We start from the raw sequence: 21,603 nt of genomic DNA, 5'->3' as shown, positions 1-21,603 counted from the left end.
GGAAGTGGCAGACTAGAACTAGCACCCAGATAGCCTAACTCGAGCCCTGCACCTTTAAGGTCCACAGAATTCTTTTATATTCTCAAATTCAAATCAAGTTAGGCCAGAGCTTTTGAGAACCAGTGGGGGACTCTCAGCCTTTCCCTGTGAAGCTGGCCTAGAGGTATGAGATTACAGTTCAGGATGCCTTGGATGACCTGAAGCTGAAGAACAAGCTCAGAGCACTATTCCTAGTGGAATCTCTGGGACGCCAACTCCGTCCAGGCTCATCCTCATATCTGGCTGCAGCCAATCATATGCATGCTTTCTGGGGCTTATGAGCCAATAGAAGCAGTACAAGAACTTTCGGCCTCATAGGACAGATGAGCCCAGGCGAGGGCCAGATCAGTAGAATGCAGGCCATCCTGACCTTGTGCGTGTGAAGCACAACAACCTTCTGGGTCCAATTTCCTCTTTACCACTTGTGGTGCTCCCATGTAGGCTCACAGCTGGAGCCCAGGGCCTTGGCTGCGGTGAGCCACATGCTCCATCAGGCGAACCACTCTCCTCTCTTTATCCTGTTCTTCTCAGGGCTCTGGGCTGGTTGAAGAGATACTAACCCTCCCTAGGTTAGGCCGAGTCTTACAGGTCGTGAAACTTGGCTCAATTGGCCAACTGGGGCTTGATGGGATAACAGATAGCGAATGGTGGGTGGGTCTAGGGTCCAGTAGAGACAGCAACATAGTTCACCTGAGGTCTTCTGGCTTATAGGGAGGAGGCAAAGCCTGATATCCTGAGTACTTCTATATTTTCTACTAAAATCTTTCAAGGAAAGGCACTGGTAAAGGCCTCCAACCCCTTTGTTGTGTGTGCACAAGTACGCGTGTCGACTGAGTCTCCTTGTCGTGCGCTCTCTGGGCACTGGCTGGAATTTCCCAGTCTGTCTGGAGGTGAGCAGCTGCTAGCTTCCTCTGCAGCACCCAGTGCCTCTTCTGACTCTCTCCTCAAGAGGCTTCCATCATCACAGCATCAAAGAACTCCCAAAGCATGTTTAGCACTTTCCAACTCTTTCTACCCAAGGCCTTTACAGTGTGTCACATCTCACCAGGGACAGAAGTCAGCCAAGTCCCTGTGTAAAGAAGTCGGCAGTCGGAGCCCCAGTTCTTCCAGTGGCTCGTGGTTTCCAGCTCCCCCCTCTAGCTCGACCCCCCCCCCCCCGACAAAGCAACTGCATTTTCTTGGTGTGCAAGCCTCCTGTTTCAGTGAAAACCTTCTTTCCTTTCCAGTGATGCACAGCTAGCATTCACAGCCACCTGTGAAGGGCGTTTTTCTGGAATTCTCTTACCTTCTATTTAATGCCCAGCCAGTTTTCAGCTAGGTGACAAGAAAGTTTAGAGGAAATCTAGAATTTGCAAAGGGAGGGAGACCAAACAGCATCAGTGTGGCTCTGTTTGAAATTCTCGAGCACCACCTCGTGCTGATACACAAGTATTCGGTCAGCAGATGGTAGCAAGTTGCAGAGTCCCTTCACGGCTGGGTCAGCAAAGGGATTCCGTGCTTTCCATTTCGGGAAGACTATCTGAAGTCTGGCTGAGCAAAGAAAGACGAGACATGCAGAGATGCAACCTTAGACTAAGTATGTATTTCAAATTTCTCCCTTTCAAGTTTTAGGGAAATGAAGTGTATACAAATAAGACACTGACAATATTGTACAAATTATTTTCTACAGATATTGAACAAGACCAGCTATATCATGTTTCATTTGATGTTATAGAAACAGTTCAATAATGTACTTTTCCATTAAGACGCACAATACAAATTAATTGTTTTATTAAAAATAACTTAAAATACAGAACAATCCCCTTTAGGGAGAAAAGCTATTTCTATAGATCAGTCAACATACAAATTGAACACTACAACTGAGGGCATGGAGAAAAGAAATGAGGCTTCTAGGGCCCACCTTTTCAGGACACAACTCCACTATGGCTGAGATGGGCCAAGTGGTAGGTCAAAATCTGAAGATGCTCTTCCTCCCACCATTCCATGCCTCAGTTCCAGGAACTTGTCAGGATACCAGCCTTGTGCTGATGGTGCACCACAGTATGGCTGGCCTTAAAGTAGGGAGAGCATCTCACTAGGTTTAATCGAATCACAAGAGCCCATACCAAAGAAAAGCAAGACCGAGATCTGCAGCGTAAGGAGGACTGGAAGGGCCTCTTTTGGTTTGAAGATGGAAGGACTCACACAAGAATGCATTCCAGCAATCCTAAGGAGCTAAGAGAAAAGAAAAGGGCCTGGCGCCTGCCAGTCAGGAACTAAACTCTACCAATGACCTCAATGAACTCAGAAGCAGGTACTTCCTAGAGCCTCCACATAGGAGTGGTGCCCTGCTGACCCCTGACTTCAGCCTTGTGAGGATTGTGAGTAGAAAACCCAACCATACCATGCAGCACTCACAAGCTACACAACTGCGTGCTAATAAACGGTATTACTTTATGCTGTTGGATTGTGGGTAATTGGAAACAGCAACAGAAAGCCATTTCATTGCAGGAGGATAACTTCATTGGATTTGGCAGTTTTTGTTTTTAGTTAGGATTTTTTTTAACAAATATTATTAAAATTAATATTCTCCTTTGCAGGGAGAAAAAAATTAAAAAAATTCTGCTGCACCAAAGACTCTGGGGGAGGAGGGAAGGGAAGGAGAGGTACTGGAGCCTTCATGCATAACAGCAAGGGCCCTAAGATGGGGCAGAGTGTTTCGCAGACACCTATCATGGGAGATGAGAAACTGTGCCATGTGTAAACAACTATACTATAGCAAACCGTTACCCACCCCCGCAAGAGTGATTTAAAAATCTTCCTAAGAATTTACACTGTTTTGTATTCTCTAGCAAGCATGTTTGTCTAAGTCTTACTTTTCTAATGTACTCTTGCCTAAATAACTCACTTAACCCTGTTTGTGAACTTTACTTTGGACGATGGTGGTAATAAATCCAGTCACCCCTCCATTCATCAAGGGTGTCAGATCTCTCCAACTGAGGGTTCTTTCCAACCTCCCAGGTGAGACCCAGGGTAGGATGGCAAAGTTCTCTATCAAACATCCAGTATGAATTTCTACTGTATAACTGGGTTAGATTAAATTGGCACTAAGGTGACTAAGTACACTTGGGGGGGGGGGGGTGTAGAATTCAATCTTAAGAAAATACAAAGAAAAAAAACCTCCACCAGTTTCTACATGTAAAATCATGTTTGGGATAAGCATCCAAATCTGAAAATGTAGACTTTTTGCAGAATTCTATGCTGCTGTTCTCCTGTTATCCTGGGTTTACTCATGTTGAGTTCAACTTCACTGAGACATGAAAACATACAGGAGCTTAACAGAGTTTGACGCTCTTGTAGTGTCTCTCTCACTTGAAATAAATGCCAGTCCTGCAAGCTATCTCCAAGATGGTGGCAGTTAGATTTGGGTGTCACTTTGGAGACCCATGTGTGCAACAGATCTGAGGACCACGCTACCTGCCTGGGGACTCAGTTCACGCGCACGCTCCAAAGACGCCCTGCAGATATTCACAGTAAATATCGAGCGGAAGAGGCATTTTTGGTGCCAGTGAATAAATGCATCAAATCTTTCTCTCTTAGGACATTTTAACGGATAACATGTAACAACGATGCACAAAGAGGCACCCCAAAGTACCAAGCACCAAAGCATGAGCTGGAATATAATCTTTTAATAATCAAAACTTCTGATAATACTTATTAAAAAGCACAGAAAGCATCAGGTACTTAGAGACAGAGCGGGTGTTATAGTTAAGGCTGATTTATTCTTTTGAACTTACCTACTAGCCTGAAGTAACAAGAGACAGTGGCCTACATGATGACCACTTTCCTGATCCTTTGAGACACCAGGGAGTTACGGAAGGGGTTTAAAGCCCTAGAGCCACTGCGTTACACTCCTGCTGACCATCTGTACCCACTCCGGGTGTCCTGTGTTTGAGAGCATATAGCATACGTCTCTGTATAATCATACATAACTATTTGGCCACCTTTAACAGTTCACTTTCCTGGTCCTACACTTGGCAGCATATATGTCAAAACCTGAAAAGCAAATAAAAAAGAATCTGTATTCTAAGGAGTGTGTGGGGTGGAGAGAAGTAGTCTATCTAAAGTAATAACTGCAAATTACACTTGAATTTCATGATTTCTTGATTCAAGAAAGTGAAATTAATTTCCATAGTTGACTACTGTATAATATGGCATTAGAATATTTCTAGGAGATACATCCGCATTTTAAGTTCTGGGCACATGTAAATGAACAAATAACAGGAAGAATCTCTACTGGAAATTCATCTCTGCTATTGGAATAGAAGAACAAACTGCCATTAAGTTTCTTAAACTTTTAAGTTACCAGATATTTACAAATAAAGTATGATTCATATAAAAAAAAAAAAAGGGCATTTTCAACTATATCTGCTGCTTTCACTGGGACTCCGGTGATGAGAATAGCTTCGGTCACTTTCACTGTCAGAGCCGTAAGACCTACAACTCCTGTGTATTAAAAAGCACAGAAAATATTAGGTCCTTAGAGACAATGCATTAAAAGGCGAAACAAAACAAATAGATAAAAAGCTTTTATTATTACTTTTAAATAACCCTTTGAATTCCTCATGTGGTTTATTTTTTATATGAGTGACACGCCAACACTGTCAAGGCTAAGACAGACCTCACACCTGAACAATTACTTGAAACCACTCACGCAAATGAACAGGATGATCTTCTATATTACTAAAGATGAGTATCGACAGTTAATTAGACTGAGGTTGTGAGGGTTAAAAAGGTACATGGAGAAAGTTTCATTGACGATATGAAAATTAGTGGCTGGGAGGTGGTGCAGTGGGTAAAGCTTGGATTCTCATGCATGAGGTCCTTAGTTCGAGCCACAGTGTAAGAGTGATGCTCTGGTTCTCCCTACCACCATACTTCTCTCTCATTATTCGACCCATCTTTAAAAAAAAAGTGAAAACTGGGGTCCAATGATAAATGACAGTATCATCAAAAGTAGGGTAAGAACTGGACGAGGGAGTCAAAAGGACCTGGTTAGTCATCATTCAATTACTTTTTTAATATTTATTTATTTTCCCTTTTGTTGTCCTTGTTTTTTATTGTTGTAGTTATTATTGTTGTTGTTATTGATGTCATTGTTGTTGGATAGGAGAGAGAGAAATGGAGAGAAGAGGAGAAGACAGAAAGGGAGAAAGACAGACACCTGCAGACCTGCTTTACCACCTGTGAAGCGACTCCTCTGCAGGTGGGGAGCTGGGGGCTCGAACCGGGATCCTCCTGCTGGTCCTTGCGTTTTGCGCCACGTGTGCTTAACCCTCTGCACTACCGCCTGACTCCCAGTTTCAATTATTTTTAAAAACATTCACTGAAAGCTGGTCAAAGTAGATGCTAGTGACAAAAGAAAAACCAAAGCAAAAAAAAAAAAAAAAAAAAAATCAGCCCACTATATACTGGGTAGTTGGAGAAATCATGGCATTTTCTATGCAAAAATGAGCCATGACTTTTCTGACAACTGAAAAGATACCTGGGACTCCACTATAGTACAGACAATAAGCCAAACAAGTTCGGGGCAAGAAAAGAGGGTGAAGAAAGGATGTCTTGGAGGCTACACAGAAGTGGTGTGGTGTGGGGTGCATACTTCAGGGCTGGCAGTCAGGGAGGGAGGTGCTCCAAGAACAGAGGAGTACAGGCAGGCCTGGAGAGGAGGTGGGAAATCACCACTTCAAGAGGCAAAAATGGGGCCAGGGGACAGTTCAGCCAGCAGGACATGCACCTCAACACACACATGAGGTCCTGGGTTCAACCCTCAGCACAACATGGGAGCGCCACCAGCACCAGGAGTGGTGTGGTATGGTGTTTTCTCCATTCTGTATCTGAGATTTTTTAAAAAGAGGAAAAAATGAGTATCATCCCAGGGGAGGAGAGGTCCTCTTAGTGCAATAAATAAATGAGAGAGGAAGTGGGAAGGGAAACAGCGTGCATCTCTGCCTGGCAGAGAGAAAGGTGTTGAGGCATGGGCAAATGTCCCAGGTCTAACTGGCTCAGAAGAGGCCTTAGACGTCGGCAGTAGTAAGTCCTTGAAGACTTTTAAACCTAGGCCTATAGAGATCACACTGAGATCGTCTCCAAAAACACTGTCACTGCAATGGGTGGGAGAAGCGTAAGATAGGAAGGCGCTAGAAAAAGAGTAACGCAGGAAGCCTTGCAGCACGAACGCATGCGCGATGCGGAAAACGATTATCTTCGACAGAAAAACACTTTCACCAAGAAGATATAAAGTCCAATGCTGCTGCTGAGGGGAAGGACTGCGCCATTTTACTATGCATGCAGCCCCCCGCCCCCATCTAAAAAGATGACGAGGAACCAGCAGGAGAGCTTACAGGGGGTTACCTGCTCTGCCATGGGTGCATCCCAGTTTTTTTTTTTTTTCCCTTCTTTTCCTCCTCCAGGGTTATTGCTGGGCTCGGTGCCTGCACCATGAATCCACCGCTCCTGGAGGCCATTTTTCCCCCCCTTTTGTTGCCCTTGTAGCTTCGTTGTGGTTATTATTATTGCCCTTTTTGACGAGGACAGAGAGAAATGGAGAGAGGAGGGGAAGACAGAGAAGGGGAGAGAAAGATAGACACCTGCAGACCTGCTTCACCGCCTGTGAAGCGACTCCCCTGCAGGTGGGGAGCCGGGGGCTCGAACCGGGATCCTTAACGCCGGTCCCTGCGCTTTGCGCCACATGCGCTTAACCCACTGCGCCAGCGCCCGACCCCCAACATCCCAGGTTTGAACTCAGGCCTCAGTGCACTGGGCAAAGTCTTGGTGCTGGGGTCTCCTCCCCTCTCCCTCTATTTGAAAAAAGTTGACCCAGAGTGTTAAAGCCCCCACAGTGGCAAAATAATAATAGTAATTTGACCGACTGGCTTCTATATTTCTGGCAACAAGTCCTATATAGAGAAGTGAGCTGCACGGCCCCAGAGGTGGTGTGGTTACAGCACTGAACTTCAAAGCACGAGATACAGAATTTAAGTGTTTGATGCTCCAGACTGATATCTCTCAATCTCTCTCTCCTTCTTCTTCTCGTGATAATAAATACATCTTTAAAAAAAATAATAAATACGTGAGCCAGGTCTCGAGAGAGTTCACTGGAAATGGTGCCTGCATTACCACTGCCTGACCTGAATCCGAGTCCCGGGAGCCATGGCAAGTGCAGGACAACAGGGGAAGGAAGCTTCGGTGCTGTGGCGGCTCTAAGTGACTCTGGGTGAAGGTAGCGAGGAGTGGCGGAAGCAAGCCATGTGCAGCAACCCAAGTCGCCAGAACAAACAAGCAAACAAAAGTGAGCCAGGACTTTGATACTGTCTCTTAATCCCTCTGATTTGACATGTGAATACAGGAAAGTCCATTTTATTGATACACCCAACAAACACCCCCCAGCTGCTCTTACACAAAAGCCACTTTGGTATCTGTCCATGGACGGCCAACATTCACGAAGAGACAAACTCTCGTTTCCAGAAAAGGATGCTTGCTCTTCCACTCGCATCAGTTCAGACCAGCTGCCCACAGTAACCTGCGACACTCCCAAGAACAAAGACCCACCTGGACCGCCTGCTGTAACTTCTGCCTCGGTGGTGACTGTCACTCCTATGGCTCCGACTCCGGCTCCGGCTCCGGCTGTAGTAGCTGTCGTAAGTGTAGGACCTGCTTTGACAGCAATAACACAAACCAAATTTTAATATTCAAATGTCCCATCTCTTTTAGGATTTTAAAGAGTATTCTGGCTTAGGATGGAGTTAGTATATGACAGTGAGGGCACTGGAAATACCTAACAAAGACCCCAAATCAGACTGATCATGTGTCACCTTAAGCCAGGGGGAGGACTGTCTAGCCTACACAGGCCTTATATACCTTGGAAGCATTTGGCCTGGCCTTGCCAAGGCAATCGCAGGCAGGACAGAACTGCAGTTAAGTGCTGATTTTCATGGCCTGCAAATGGAGCTGTGAATACCTTAATGACCCCACCCCTGTATTAAACAGAAAAATTGTCAAATTCTTTTTTCTTTCTTTTTAGCACTAATATCACAAAATTAAGGTGTTCGTATTAGGTAATTACATTTTAATAAGTATTTGCTACTACAACTTGACATCCACTGTCACTTTTGACAGTAAAAGGTCAACTGTCAAAAAAGGGGTAAAAACTGTCCAAAGATATTTGAAGGAAGGTTATGACTTCTTGAGATAAATGCATGTGTTTAAATCATTCATACAATACAGTCCTTTTTAAGGGGAACTTGTGTCTGCTTTATAAAATGAGGCCTCTGAGTTCTGTTCCTGCAGAGAGCACGCAGCTCCTGTCCGTACCTGGATCGGCTGTGGGCGTCGTAGGAGCTCTCACTCCTGGACCTGCTCCTGCTGGACGTCCTGGTAATCACATGGGGAACGTCACTTTGTCAGTCAGGAAGGATAAGACATACCACAAATCTAGACATCTATTTGCCCATCAAGAAGAACTCAAAATAAAAACTCAGCTGCTATATTTTCATTTTCATGGTCAAAATCACTAGGTTTTTTTGTCTGTGTGTTTGAAATGTGGCACTACAGAATGAACACAGGGTCTTACACCTGCACAGTACCCCCAAATAACCTCCTTGAACTCAGTATAAATATGGAAATAATTTATTTATTTTACTATCTTTATTTATTTATTTATTTACTGGATAGAGACAGCCAGAAATTGAGAGGGAAGGGGTGTTAGAGAGGGAGAGAAGTAGAGACACACCTGCAACACTGTCTCATCACTAGTGAAGTTTCTCCCCAGCAGGTGGGGACTGGGGCTTGAACCTGGGTCCTTGTGCACTGTAACATGTGCACTCAACCAGGTGTGCCACCACCTGGCCCCTATTTTTTTTTTTCAAAGACAGAGGCAGAGAAGGCAGAGAGGCAGAGAGAAAATAAAAGAGGCCGTAGCACAAAGGCTTGCTTCAGTCAGGCAGGGACGGCTCACACTTGGATCGTGCACATGGGGAAGCAACACGATCCCAGTGAGCCATCTCACTGTCCACTATTTCATTCTTTGTTTCCTTAGGGGGGGAGCAACATCACAGCGCCATCCGTGGGGTTCCCACCCACACCGCCATGCCGCCTGTGATGCTCTGGATGTGGTGCTGGGACTTGAACCCAGGGCCTCCTGCACAGAGTCAGATGCTCTACTGGGTGAGCCTTCCCTGGCCCTGTGCCGGACGTAGAGGAGAGCATGTCCCGACTCTTTAAAAAGAATATGCTCTCTGCCACTGTTCCGTGAGGCTGCACACAAGACAGCCGACAGGGATGGGGACAGGCTGTAACAGAACACCCACAAACACACGTGCACTTGCACGATGGAAGACAGCGAAGACCAGAGGGAAAGGAGAAGGACGATTTTAGGAAAGCTAAAGACTTGGCGTATTGCACCAAAGTAAAAGACTCTGGGGTGGGTGGGTGGGGAGAATACAGGTCCAAGAAGGATTCAGAGGACCTAGTGGGGGTTGTATTGTTATATGGGAAACTGGGGAATGTTATGCATGTACAAACTATTGTACAAACTGTTGAATGTAAAACATTAATTCCCCAATTAAAAAAAGAGGGAAAAAAATAAATAAAATATTAAAAAAAAAAAGAAAGCTAAAGACTTGGGGTCACCACTCATATATTTCTTCCTTTGGTCACTTTTCAACAATCCTATCTAGATTGTTTTCAACAGTCTCTATCTAGATCAAGAGGTGACTGCAGATGGAACTTAAATTTAAAAAGAAAATGCACTGGTACTGTGGGAGAGCGCACAGTGGTTCTGCAAGACATTCCTGCCTGAGGCTCTGAGGTCCCTTGTGTAACCCTGGCACCACTATAAGCCAGAGCTGAGCAGCGCTCTGGTGTCTCTCTCATTAAAATGACGTGTGTGTGTGTGTGTGTGTGTGTGTGTGTGTGTGTGTGTGTGTATGTGTGTGTGTGGTAATGGGAAGTAGTGATCAGATGTTCTGCTAAATATTTCTACTTTTCTCCTTTACTCTGATTAAGATCTGATCCCAGAATAGTAAAAATTCAAAGGTTTTTTTTTTTTTTCTTGGTGGGGGGATAGACGAGAGGAGCTATAGATGAGAGATGGAGGTCAGCCCGACATCACATCCTGAAGAGCAAGCAGGGTGGAGCCACATGTCAGGAGAGGATCATTAGCTCACCTACGACTTTTGTAACTGCGGTAAGAGCTGCTCCGACTTCTTGCGCGGCCTCTACTGTACCATCCTCTGCTCCGACTCCTAGAGTAGCTTCTGGATCTAAAAATCAAGAGTGGACAGCTGTAAAAAATGGTGACTTCACCGTTTTCAGCCGATCTTGGATGGACCTTGAAAAATTCATGTTATGTGAAATAAGTCAGAAACAGAAGGATGAATACGGGATGATCTCACTCTCAGGCAGAAGTTGAAAATCAAGATCAGAAAAGAAAACACAAGTAGAACCTGAAATGTAATTGGCGTATCGCACCAAAGTAAAAGACTCTGGGGTGGGTGGGTGGGGAGAATACAGGTCCATGAAGGATGATAAATGACATAGTGGGGGTTGTATTGTTAAATGGGAAACTGGGGAATGTTATGCATGTACAAACTATTGTATTTACTGTTGAATGTATAACATTAATTCCCCAATAAAGAAATAAATTAAAAAAAATCAAGAGTGGAAAATATGGATTGATTCACTACGCTGTTAAAATTGCTGGGAGCGCAAGAAGGAATAACAGGAAAAGTCTGACAAACTCTTCACGACGCATGACAGTGGTGACTACTGAGGGTCTCGACAGAAGACAATGATGGCTGTGTAGGCGGCTCAGGGGCAGGATCGCATGCATGAGGTCCTAGGCTTCACCACTGGCCCCGAGTATGCTGGAGTGGTGCTCAAGTCTTTCTCCATTGCTCATTAAATAAATAAAATGTGAACAGAAGTTGAGAAAGAAGAACAGAAAGGGGTTCCGGAGGCGGAGCTACGAGCAGCAGATCGCTTTCTCTCCTTTCCTTTCCTCTCCCAGATCAACTAGGAATACCAAAGGAGACCACCCGGACCGAAACAAGACAGGACTAGAATGACCACAGAAACCCAGTAAATAACCCGTGAGTACAAACACGCGAGGCTGGTGACAGAGAGGAGAGAGGGGCCTAAGGAGAGATTAAGTGACTGCTAACAGTTCGACAGTTTGTCAGTGGAGACACCACCTCCAGTCTGCTCCACAACAAGGGGACAGCTGAAGGGAGGAAAGGACTCCCCAGAGACTCACCAAGTACAACTCTGAGTCTCCATTGCTACTACCCTCAGAATCTGGAGCAGCAACAGGGAGGGACACCAGGGCACAGAGATCTAACCGGGAAACTCAGGAGAAGACCTATACCTCGGTGGCATAGCTGAAGGGCTGTGAAAGTCTCTTTGCATAACCACTGGATTATCTCTGCCACACCCTGCTTTATCTCTTGGTCAGGAGTCATTGATTAAGCCAAGAAGCCTATTGATAGTTTAAAAGCCCTCAGGCTACCATAGCCTACAGGGGAAAAAAAAAGGCTTTTACACCACTGAACTCCAACTCAGGGATTGAAAAAACTGTTAACTTATATAAAATGGTTAAAACAACAAGAAAAAATAATGGAGACTCGAACCAGGACAAGAGTCCAGCTAAAAGTCCTCCAGAGGGCGAAGCACAAAACAACGAGTTAAACATCCAAACATTAGCTAAGGAAATAATAACAGGAGTGAGTAAAGAATTTGAAAAAATTGTAATCAGAATTGCAGGAACAACAAATGAGAATATGGAAGAAAATTCTAATAATCTCATGGTTATTAGAGAGCTGAAAGCTGAAATTGCTGAGCTAAGAAGGCAACTAGCTGAACAAGCTAAAACAGTATCAGAGCAGGGCAACAAAATAGATGAACTCCAGAAAGCAGTAGAGGGCAGAGAGAATAGAATCAATGAGGCTGAAGACAGAATTAGCAAGATTGAGGATGAATTAGAGACAACTAAAGAAGAAGTAAGAGACCTCAAAAAGAGATTAAGAGATGCTGAAAACAACAACAGAGTCCTATGGGATGACTTCAAAAGAAACAATATACGCATTATTGGCTTACCAGAGGAAGAAAGAGAAGGGGAGGAAGAAAGCGTTCTCCAGGCCATAATAGCTGAAAATTTCTCTAGTCTAGACAACACCAAAGACATAAAGATTCAAGAAGCCCAGAGGGTCCCAAACAGAATTAACCCAGACCTAAAGACACCAAGACATGTCATACTTAGATTGGAAAGGAATAAGGATAAAGAAAGGATCCTCAAGGCTGCAAGAGAAAAACAAAGAGTCACCTACAAAGGAAAACCCATAAGATTAGCAGCAGACTTCTCCATACAAACACTACAGGCCAGAAGAGAATGGCAAGATATCTATCGAGTGCTCAATGAGAAAGGATTTCAGCCAAGAATACTATATCCTGCTAGATTGTCATTCAGACTAGATGGAAGCATCAAAACCTTCTCAGACAAGCAACAGTTGAAGGAAGCAACCATCACCAAGCCTGCCTTGAAAGAAGTTCTGAAAGGTTTCCTATAAACAACCAGACCACCACAAATAGAACATATATCAAAACACTCTAAAACTCTACAAGAATGGCGTTCAAATATCTTCAATCTTTGATATCAATAAATGTCAATGGCCTGAATTCACCTATTAAAAGACACAGAGTAGGAAGATGGATCAGAAAACACAACCCAACAATATGTTGTCTACAGGAAACTCACCTAACGCAACAAGACAAACACAGACTTAAAGTGAAAGGATGGAAAACTATCATACAAGCCAATGACCCACAAAAAAGGGCAGGAACAGCTATTCTCATATCTGACATGATAGACTTTAAAATACATAAGATTAAAAAAGATAGGAATGGACACTACTTAATGCTCAGAGGATCAGTCAATCAAGAGGACTTAACAATTATTAACATCTATGTACCCAATGAGAAGCCATCTAAATACATCAAACTTCTACTGAAAGAGCTACAGCAATATATTAACAGTAACACAATCATAGTAGGGGACTTTAACACCCCACTATCTCAACTTGACAGATCATCCAGGAAGAAAATCAGTAAAGACATAAGGGAGCTAAATGAAGAGATAGATAAACTAGAACTATTGGACATTTTCAGAGTCATTCATCCCAAGAAACTGGAATACACATTTTACTCAAATCTACATGGATCATTCTCAAGGATAGACCATATGTTAGGCCACAAAGACAGCATCAGCCTATTCAAGAGCACTGAAATCATCCCAAGCATCTTCTCAGACCACAGTGGAATTAAACTAACACTTAACAATCAACAAAAGATTAGTAACAGTGCCAAAATGTGGAAGCTCAACAGTACACTTCTTAACAACTTCTGGGTCAAAGAGGAAATCAAGGAAGAAATCAAAATGTTTCGAGAGTTCAATGAAAATGAAGACACAAGCTATCAAAATATTTGGGACACAGCTAAAGCAGTCCTAAGAGGGAAGTTCATAGCTATACAAGCACACATTAGGAAACAAGAAAAGGCACAAATAAACAGCCTGATTGCACATCTTAAAGACCTAGAAGAAGAACAACAAAGGAACCCTAAAGCAACCAGAAGGACAGAAATTACTAAAGTTAGGGCAGAAATAAATAACATTGAGAATAGGAAAACCATACAAAAGATCAATGAAAGTAAATGTTGGTTCTTCGAAAGAGTAAACAAAATCGACAAACCTTTAGCCAGACTCACAAAACAAAAAAGGGAGAAGACCCAAATAAATCGGATAGTAAATGAAAGAGGAGATATCACAACAGACACTGCAGAAATTCAACATATCATGCGAGGCTTCTATGAACAACTATATGCCACCAAGTTAGAGAACCTGGAAGAAATGAATGATTTCCTAGATACCTACCAACTTCCAAAACTAAGTAAAGAGGAAGTGGATAACATGAACAGGCCCATCACAGCTAATGAAATTGAAACAGTTATCAAAAATCTTCCCAAAAATAAAAGTCCTGGACCAGATGGTTTTACAAATGAATTCTACAAAACTTTCAAAGAAGAACTAATACCTCTACTTTTAAAAGTCTTCCAGAAGATTGAAGACACTGGAATACTCCCTGCCAGCTTCTATGAAGCCAACATCACCCTGATACCAAAAGCAGACAGGGACACAACCAAAAAAGAAAACTACAGACCAATATCTCTGATGAACATAGATGCGAAAATATTGAACAAAATTCTAGCCAACCGGATACAGCAGTATATCAAAAAGATTGTTCATCATGACCAAGTGGGGTTTATCCCAGGCATGCAAGGTTGGTTTAATATATGTAAATCAATCAATGTGATCCACCACATCAACAAAAGCAAGACCAAAAACCACATGGTCATATCAATAGATGCAGAGAAAGCCTTTGACAAAATACAACATCCCTTTATGATCAAAACACTACAAAAAACAGGAATAGATGGAAAATTCCTGAAGATAGTGGAGTCTATATATAGCAAACCTACAGCCAACATCATACTCAATGGTGAAAAACTGGAAGCATTTCCCCTCAGATCAGGTACTAGACAGGGCTGCCCACTATCACCATTACTATTCAACATAGTGTTGGAAGTTCTTGCCATAGCAATCAGGCAGGAGCAAGGAATTAAAGGAATACAGATTGGAAGAGAAGAAGTCAAACTCTCCTTATTTGCAGATGACATGATAGTATACATGGAAAAACCTAAGGAATCTAGCAAGAAGCTTTTGGAAATCATCAGGCAATACAGTAATGTGTCAGGCTATAAAATTAACATTCAAAAGTCAGTGGCATTCCTCTATGCAAACACTAAGTTAGAAGAAATTGAAATCCAGAAATCAGTTCCTTTTTCTATAGCAACAAAAACAATAAAATATCTAGGAATAAACCTAACCAAAGAAGTGAAAGACTTGTATACTGAAAATTATGAGTCACTACTCAAAGAAATTGAAAAAGACACAAAGAAGTGGAAAGATATTCCATGTTCATGGGTTGGAAGAGTTAACATCATTAAAATGAATATACTACCCAGAGCCATCTACAAATTTAATGCTATCCCCATCAAGATCCCAAGCACATTTTTTAGGAGAATAGAAAAAATGCTACAAATGTTTATCTGGAACCAGAAAAGACCTAGAATTGCCAAAACAATCTTGAGAAAAAAGAACAGAACCGGAGGCATCACACTGCCAGATCTCAAACTATATTATAGGGCCATTGTCATCAAAACTGCTTGGTACTGGAACATGAACAGACACACTGACCAGTGGAATAGAATTGAGAGCCCAGAAATGAGGCCCCACACCTATGGACATCTAATCTTTGACAAAGGGACCCAGACTATTACATGGGGAAAGCAGAGTCTCTTCAACAAATGGTGTTGGAAACAATGGGTTGAAACATGCAGAAGAATGAAGCTGAATCACTGTATTTCACCAAATACAAAAGTAAATTCCAAGTGGATCAAGGACTTGGATGTTAGACCAGAAACTATCAGATACTTAGAGGAAAATATTGGAAGAACTTTTTTCCGCATAAATTTTAAAGACATTTTCAATGAAACGAATCCAATTACAAGGAAGACTAAGGCAAGTATAAACCTATGGGACTACATCAAATTAAAAAGCTTCTTCACAGCAAAAGAAACCACTACCCAAATCAAGAGACCCCTCACAGAATGGGAGAAGATCTTTACATGCCATACATCAGATAAGAGTTTAATAACCAACATATATAAAGAGCTTACCAGACTCAACAACAAGACAACAAATAACCCCATCCAAAAATGGGGGGAGGACATGGACAGAATATTCACCACAGAAGAGATCCAAAAGGTTGAGAAACACATGAAAAAATGCTCCAAGTCTCTGATTGTCAGAGAAATGCAAATCAAGACAACAATGAGATATCACTTCACTCCTGTGAGAATGTCACACATCAGAAAAGGTAACAGCAGCAAATGCTGGAGAGGGTGTGGGGTCAAAGGAACCCTCCTGCACTGCTGGTGGGAATGTATATTGGTCCAACCTCTGTGGAGAACAGTCTGGAGAACTCTCAGAAGGCTAGAAATGGACCTACCCTATGACCCTGCAATTCCCCTCCTGGGGATATATCCTAAGGAACCCAACACATCCATCCAAAAAGATCTGTGTACACATATGTTCTTGGCAGCATAATTTGTAATAGCCAAAACCTGGAAGCAACCCAGGTGTCCAACAGCAGATGAGTGGCTGAGCAAGTTGTGGTATATATACACAAAGGAATACTACTCAGCTGTAAAAAATGGTGACTTCACCGTTTTCAGCCGATCGTGGATGGACCTTGAAAAAATCATGTTGAGTGAAATAAGTCAGAAACAGAAGGATGAATATGGGATGATCTCACTCTCAGGCCGAAGTTGAAAAACAAGATTAGAAAAGAAAACACAAGTCGAACCTGAAATGGAATTGGAGTATTACACCAAAGTAAAAGACTCTGGGGTGGGTGGGTGGGTGGGGAGAATACAGGTCCATGAAAAATGATGAATGAAATAGTGGGGGTTGTATTGCTAAATGGGAATCTGGGGAATGTTATGCATGTAAAAAAAAAAAAAAAAAGAAGTAGAAACGCAAAGCAGAAATTGACTGAGTTTGGAGTATGGCACCAAAGTAAGAAAGCAGAAGTATACTAGAGTTAGCAGTGAGTACCTCCCTAATACTTCCTCTCCACTTTTCCAAGCTTTGGGTCCATGATTGCTCAACAATTTGTTTGGCTTTGTATGTTAACTCTCTTTTCAGTCACCAGGTTCCAGGTGTCATCAGGATGTCGGCCAGACTTCCCTGGATTGAAGACACCACCAATGTGTCCTGGAGCTCAGCTTCCCCAGAGACCCATCCTACTAGGGAAAGAGAGAGGCAGACTGGGAGTATGGACCGACCAGTCAACGCCCATGTTCAGCGAGGAAGCAATTACAGAAGCCAGACCTTCTACCTTCTGCAACCCTCAATGACCCTGGGTCCATGCTCCCAGAGGGATAGAGAATGGGAAAGCTATCAGGGGAGGGGGTGGGATATGGAGATTGGGCAGTGGGAATTGTGTGGAGTTGTATCCCTCCTACCCTATGGTTTTGTTAATTAATCCTTTCTTAAAATAAATAAATAAATAAATAAATAAAAAAGAAGAAGAACAGAAAGGGAAACTCAAAGCAGAATCGGACTGAGTTTGGAGCAGGGCACCAAAGTAAAAATCTCTGAATGGTGGGTGAGAGTAGATGTTCAGCTTCACTTGTGGGGGGTGGGGGGGGTGACACAGAACTTCGGTGGTGGGAATGGTGTTAATATACACTCCTATTAACTTATATTTTCATAAATCACTATTTAATCAATAAGAGAGGAAAAATAGATTGAATGTCTCAAACTTTGATGCACAGACCCCAGTTCTGAGTATATATTCCTTCAATCTAAGCACTTAAAGGTTTAAAATTGGTAACCTGATTGAATTTTAACAGTGGGCTTAAACTGTTAATACATTTATAGTAATGATTTCTCCTTCGAAATATTGAATCACCTATAATCTCAGACCAGGGAAAACAGAGGTAACTGGTTGCATCACTTTATAAGATACAGCTATAGGGGGCGGAGCCAAGATGGCAACTTGGAGACAACACCTGGCATGAGCTCCAAAAAGTATCAGCTTACAAACTGGAATTCTCTGGAGAGGATAGGATATCTGGCGCATCCGTGAAAGGGTGAGTAAGGGGGGGAGTCAGGGTAACACTAAAAAAGAGTCCTATAACCCATTCTTGGGCTGGCAAACAGAGGCCAAAAGGACAAAGAAAGGGAAATCTTTGGCTTGACTTTCTGAACTCACCCTCCCCCCCTCCCCAGAACCAGCCCCCAAGGGCTGGCCAGCTGCTCCTAGCAGGCTTCCTGTGGAGCTATTTTCTTTACCAAGATTCCTGGCTCAGCAGGGGTGTCATTCCAAGCCTTTTCCTTTTCTTGTGAAGGGGGCTGGCGCTCTATTTGAGTGACAGAATACCTGACCAATCAGGGTCTCAGCCCTGCCTGGGAAAGAATAGCTGGAGTTTTTTTGTTTTGTTTTGTTTTGTTTGTTTTTGATACTTCTTATAATTGGATGTTTTTGCTTAGTTTAGGAAGGGGACCAGATGCGTGCAGTCAATCTGAGGTGGTCCAAGCTGCTGCAGACTGACTGTTAGGGTTTTTTACTCTATTTTATTTTATTATTATTATTATTATTATTATATAAACATGTCCCTTTTCCCTCCTCTTCAGCTTGATCAAAATTAACTGTTGTTGCTTTTTCCATCGACAGGTGACTGGTTATCCTATCCACTGTGGGAGGAACTTGTTTCTGTCCCTCCTCCCTCCACCCCACCCTCTTTTTTCTCTACTCCTAGCTAATTAAAAAAAAAAAACAAAAACTCTTTCCTTTCACTGCTCTTTTCTTCTTCTCCTCCTCCTTCTTCCTTCTTTTGCTTTCTGAATTCACTGACACTCATTTGTGAATTACTGTGTGGGGAATCTGATTTGGAGTGGTCTCTCTGTGTGTCTAGCTCTCTTTTCTACTTTCCTTTCTCCACTTGCTATCCTTACAATTTGTAGTGGACAGTAGATTTGCATAATTGTCTATTCTTGCTTTGCCTTTTTTCCTTTCTCTTCTTTTTCTTTCTTTCTTTCTTTTTTATTTTGGACTGGAAGTGTTGTTAGGCTAACTGGTATTGGTTGAACTGCATCAATCCTTGCTTCAGTTGCTATTGTTGTAATTTCGGAGGTTGGTGACTGCATTTGTGAAAAGACTAGTATAGAGTGCCTTGTACTCAAAACACAACAACTAGAACAACAGAATAGAAAAATATAAACCACATCAATAAAAAAAATGGTTAAACCAAGAGCAAATAAAACTGCTACCACAATGAATCAGGACAGGAGCCCAGAAGAAACTCCAAATCATGGGAGTTAGACGGTAGCGCAGTAGGTTAAGCGCATGTGGCACAAAGCACAAGGGCCAGCATAAGGATCCCAGTTCGAACCCCCACTCCCCACCTGTAGAAATAGGTCTGCAGGTGTCTATCTTCCCCTCCTCTTCTTCTCTATCTTCCCCTCCTCTCTCCATTTTCTATCTTCCCTTTCTCTATCTTCCCCTCCTTTCTCCATTTCTCTCTGTGCTATCCAACAATGACAACATCAACAATAATAACTACAACAATAAAAACAACAAAGGCAACAAAAAGAAAAATAAATTAAAAAAAAAGAAAAACTCCAAATCAGTCAGAAGTAACCATAGATAAGAAAAGTATGCAAGCAATAATAAACCTAACAATCACAGAAATGAAGACAACTGTGGAGGGAAGGGCTATCAGAATTAGGGAAACAACAGATGAGACCCTCAAGGAAAATACTAGCTGCCTTGAGGTAATTAGAGAACTGAAAGCTGAAATAGCTGAGTTAAAAGGCCAATTAGCAAAACAAGCTAATACTGGAACTGAACTGAAGAAAGAAGCTGAGGGAAGGGAAAGCAGACTAACAGAAGCAGAAAACAGAATTAGCCAGACAGAGGATGAGCTAGAGAAAAGAGAAAGAGGTAAAAGAGCTCAAAAAGAGATTGAGAGACACTGAAAACAACAGAGACATATGGGATGATCTCAAAAGAACTAACATTCCTATAATTGGCCTGCCAGAGGAAGAAAGAGAGGAAGGGGAAGTAAACATCTGAGAGGAAATTATAGAAGAAAATTTCCCAGACCTAAACAACAGAAAGGACATTAACATCTAAGACGCCCAGAGAGTCCCAAACAGAATCAACCCAGACCTGAAGACACCAAGACACATTGAAGTTACAATGAAAAGAAGTAAGGATAAAGAAAGGATCCTAAAGGCTGCAAGAGAAAAACAAAAAGTTACATACAGGGAAAAGCCCATAAGATTATCAGCAGACTTCTCCACTCAAACTCTAAAAGCCAGAAGAGAATGGCAAGATATCTATTGAGCCCTGAAGGAAAAAGGGTTTCAACCAAGGATAATATATCCTGCTAGACTTTCATTCTAATTAGATGGAGGAGGGGGGCCGGGCGGTAGCACAGCAGGTTAAGCACACATGGCACCTAGCATAAGGACCTGTACAAGGATTCCAGTTCAAGCCCTTGGCTCCCCACCTTCAGGAGGGCCACCTCACAAGCAGTGAAACTATATGGAAGGATCAAAACCTTCTCAGACAGGCAACAGTTAAAGGAAGCAACAATCACCAGGCCTGCCCTGAAAGAGGCTCTAAAAGACCTCCTATATACAAGAACATCACCATAATACTTGCCTTATAGCAGAACAAATAGAAAATTGTTGAATAATGGCACTGCAGTATGTTAAATCCATAATGTTAGTAAATGTCAATGGCTTAAACTCACTCATTAAATGGCACAGAGTGGGAAGATGGATCAGAAAACACAACCCAACCATATGCTGCATGCAAGAATCCCACCTGACCCAACACAGACTTAAAGTGAAAGGATGGAAAACTATCATACAGGCTAATGGACCACAAAAAAGGGCAGGAACAGCCACTCTCATCTCTGACACAATAAACTTTAAATTAAATAAAGTAATAGAAGATAGGCAAGGCTATTACATAATGATTAGACAATCAATCAATCAAGAAGATTTAATAATGATTAACATCTATGCACCCAACAAGGCCCATCTAAATACATCAAACACCTACTGAAAGAACTACAAAAATACATCAATAGTAATACAATAATAGTGGGAGACCTCAACACCCCATTCTCACACTTAGACAGATCAACGAAGCAGAGAATCAACAAAGAAACAAGAGAATTAAACGTAGAGATGGGCAGACTAGACCTCCTGGACATTTTCAGAGTTCTTCACTGCAAAAAACTGGAATACACATTCTTTTCAGATCCACACAGCACATCCTCAAGGATAGACCACATGTTAGGCCACAAAGACAGTATCAACAAATTAAAGAGCACTGAAATCATCCCAAGTATCTTCTCAGATCACAGTGGAGTAAAGCTAACATTCAACAACAAACAGAAAATTATTAAGAGTCATAAAACCTGGAAACTCAACAACATGCTGCTTAAAAACCGCTGGGTCAAAGAGGCATGCAAGCAAGAAATTAAAATATTCCTGGAAACAAATGAAATGAAGACACAAGCTATCAAAATATTTGGGACACAGCTAAAGTAGTACTGAGAGGGAAACTCACAGCCAAACAAGCATACATTAGATAACAAGGAAAAGTTCAAATAAACGACCTTACTGCATGCCTTAAGGACTTAGAGAAGAGGAACAAAGGAACCCTAAAGCAACCAGACAGACGAAAGTCACTAAAATTAGAGCAGAAATAAGAGAACCATACAAGAGATCAATGAAGCCAAATGTTGGTTCTTTGAAAAATTAAACAAAATAGACAAACCCCTAGCCAGACTCACTAGAAAGAGAAGAGTCAAATAAATAGAATTGTAAAC

General features: G+C 42.3%; 1 protein-coding gene and 1 long non-coding RNA gene across 6 annotated transcripts in view; one reads left to right on the top strand and one right to left on the bottom strand.

Moving 5' to 3' along the window:
• Positions 1 to 1,306: 1,306 nt before the first annotated feature.
• Positions 1,307 to 3,346, top strand: LOC132535277 (uncharacterized). Its single transcript, XR_009547049.1, has 2 exons — positions 1,307 to 1,615; positions 1,709 to 3,346. It is a non-coding gene; the product is annotated as an uncharacterized LOC132535277 (long non-coding RNA).
• Positions 3,347 to 3,692: 346 nt separating this feature from the next.
• Positions 3,693 to 21,603, bottom strand: part of NKTR (natural killer cell triggering receptor) — an 84,421-nt gene continuing 66,510 nt past the window's right edge. For 4 of the 5 annotated variants that reach the window (XM_060180381.1, XM_060180379.1, XM_060180382.1 and 1 more), the window contains 4 exons: positions 10,242 to 10,337; positions 8,389 to 8,448; positions 7,627 to 7,731; positions 3,693 to 4,524 (listed from right to left, as the gene is read on the bottom strand). In XM_060180381.1, the coding sequence (XP_060036364.1) occupies positions 4,437 to 4,524; positions 7,627 to 7,731; positions 8,389 to 8,448; positions 10,242 to 10,337 (349 nt within the window). In that variant the 3' untranslated portion in view covers positions 3,693 to 4,436. The remainder of the gene's footprint in view (positions 4,525 to 7,626; positions 7,732 to 8,388; positions 8,449 to 10,241; positions 10,338 to 21,603) is intronic. The other variant, XM_060180380.1, reaches the window with a different exon arrangement.

This window comes from Erinaceus europaeus, chromosome 21 (genome assembly GCF_950295315.1).
Source record: "Erinaceus europaeus chromosome 21, mEriEur2.1, whole genome shotgun sequence".
Taxonomy (NCBI): Eukaryota; Metazoa; Chordata; class Mammalia; order Eulipotyphla; family Erinaceidae; genus Erinaceus; species Erinaceus europaeus.
The sequence above is the reverse complement of the archived record's forward strand: the minus strand, read 5'-3'. Positions and strand labels throughout refer to the sequence as shown.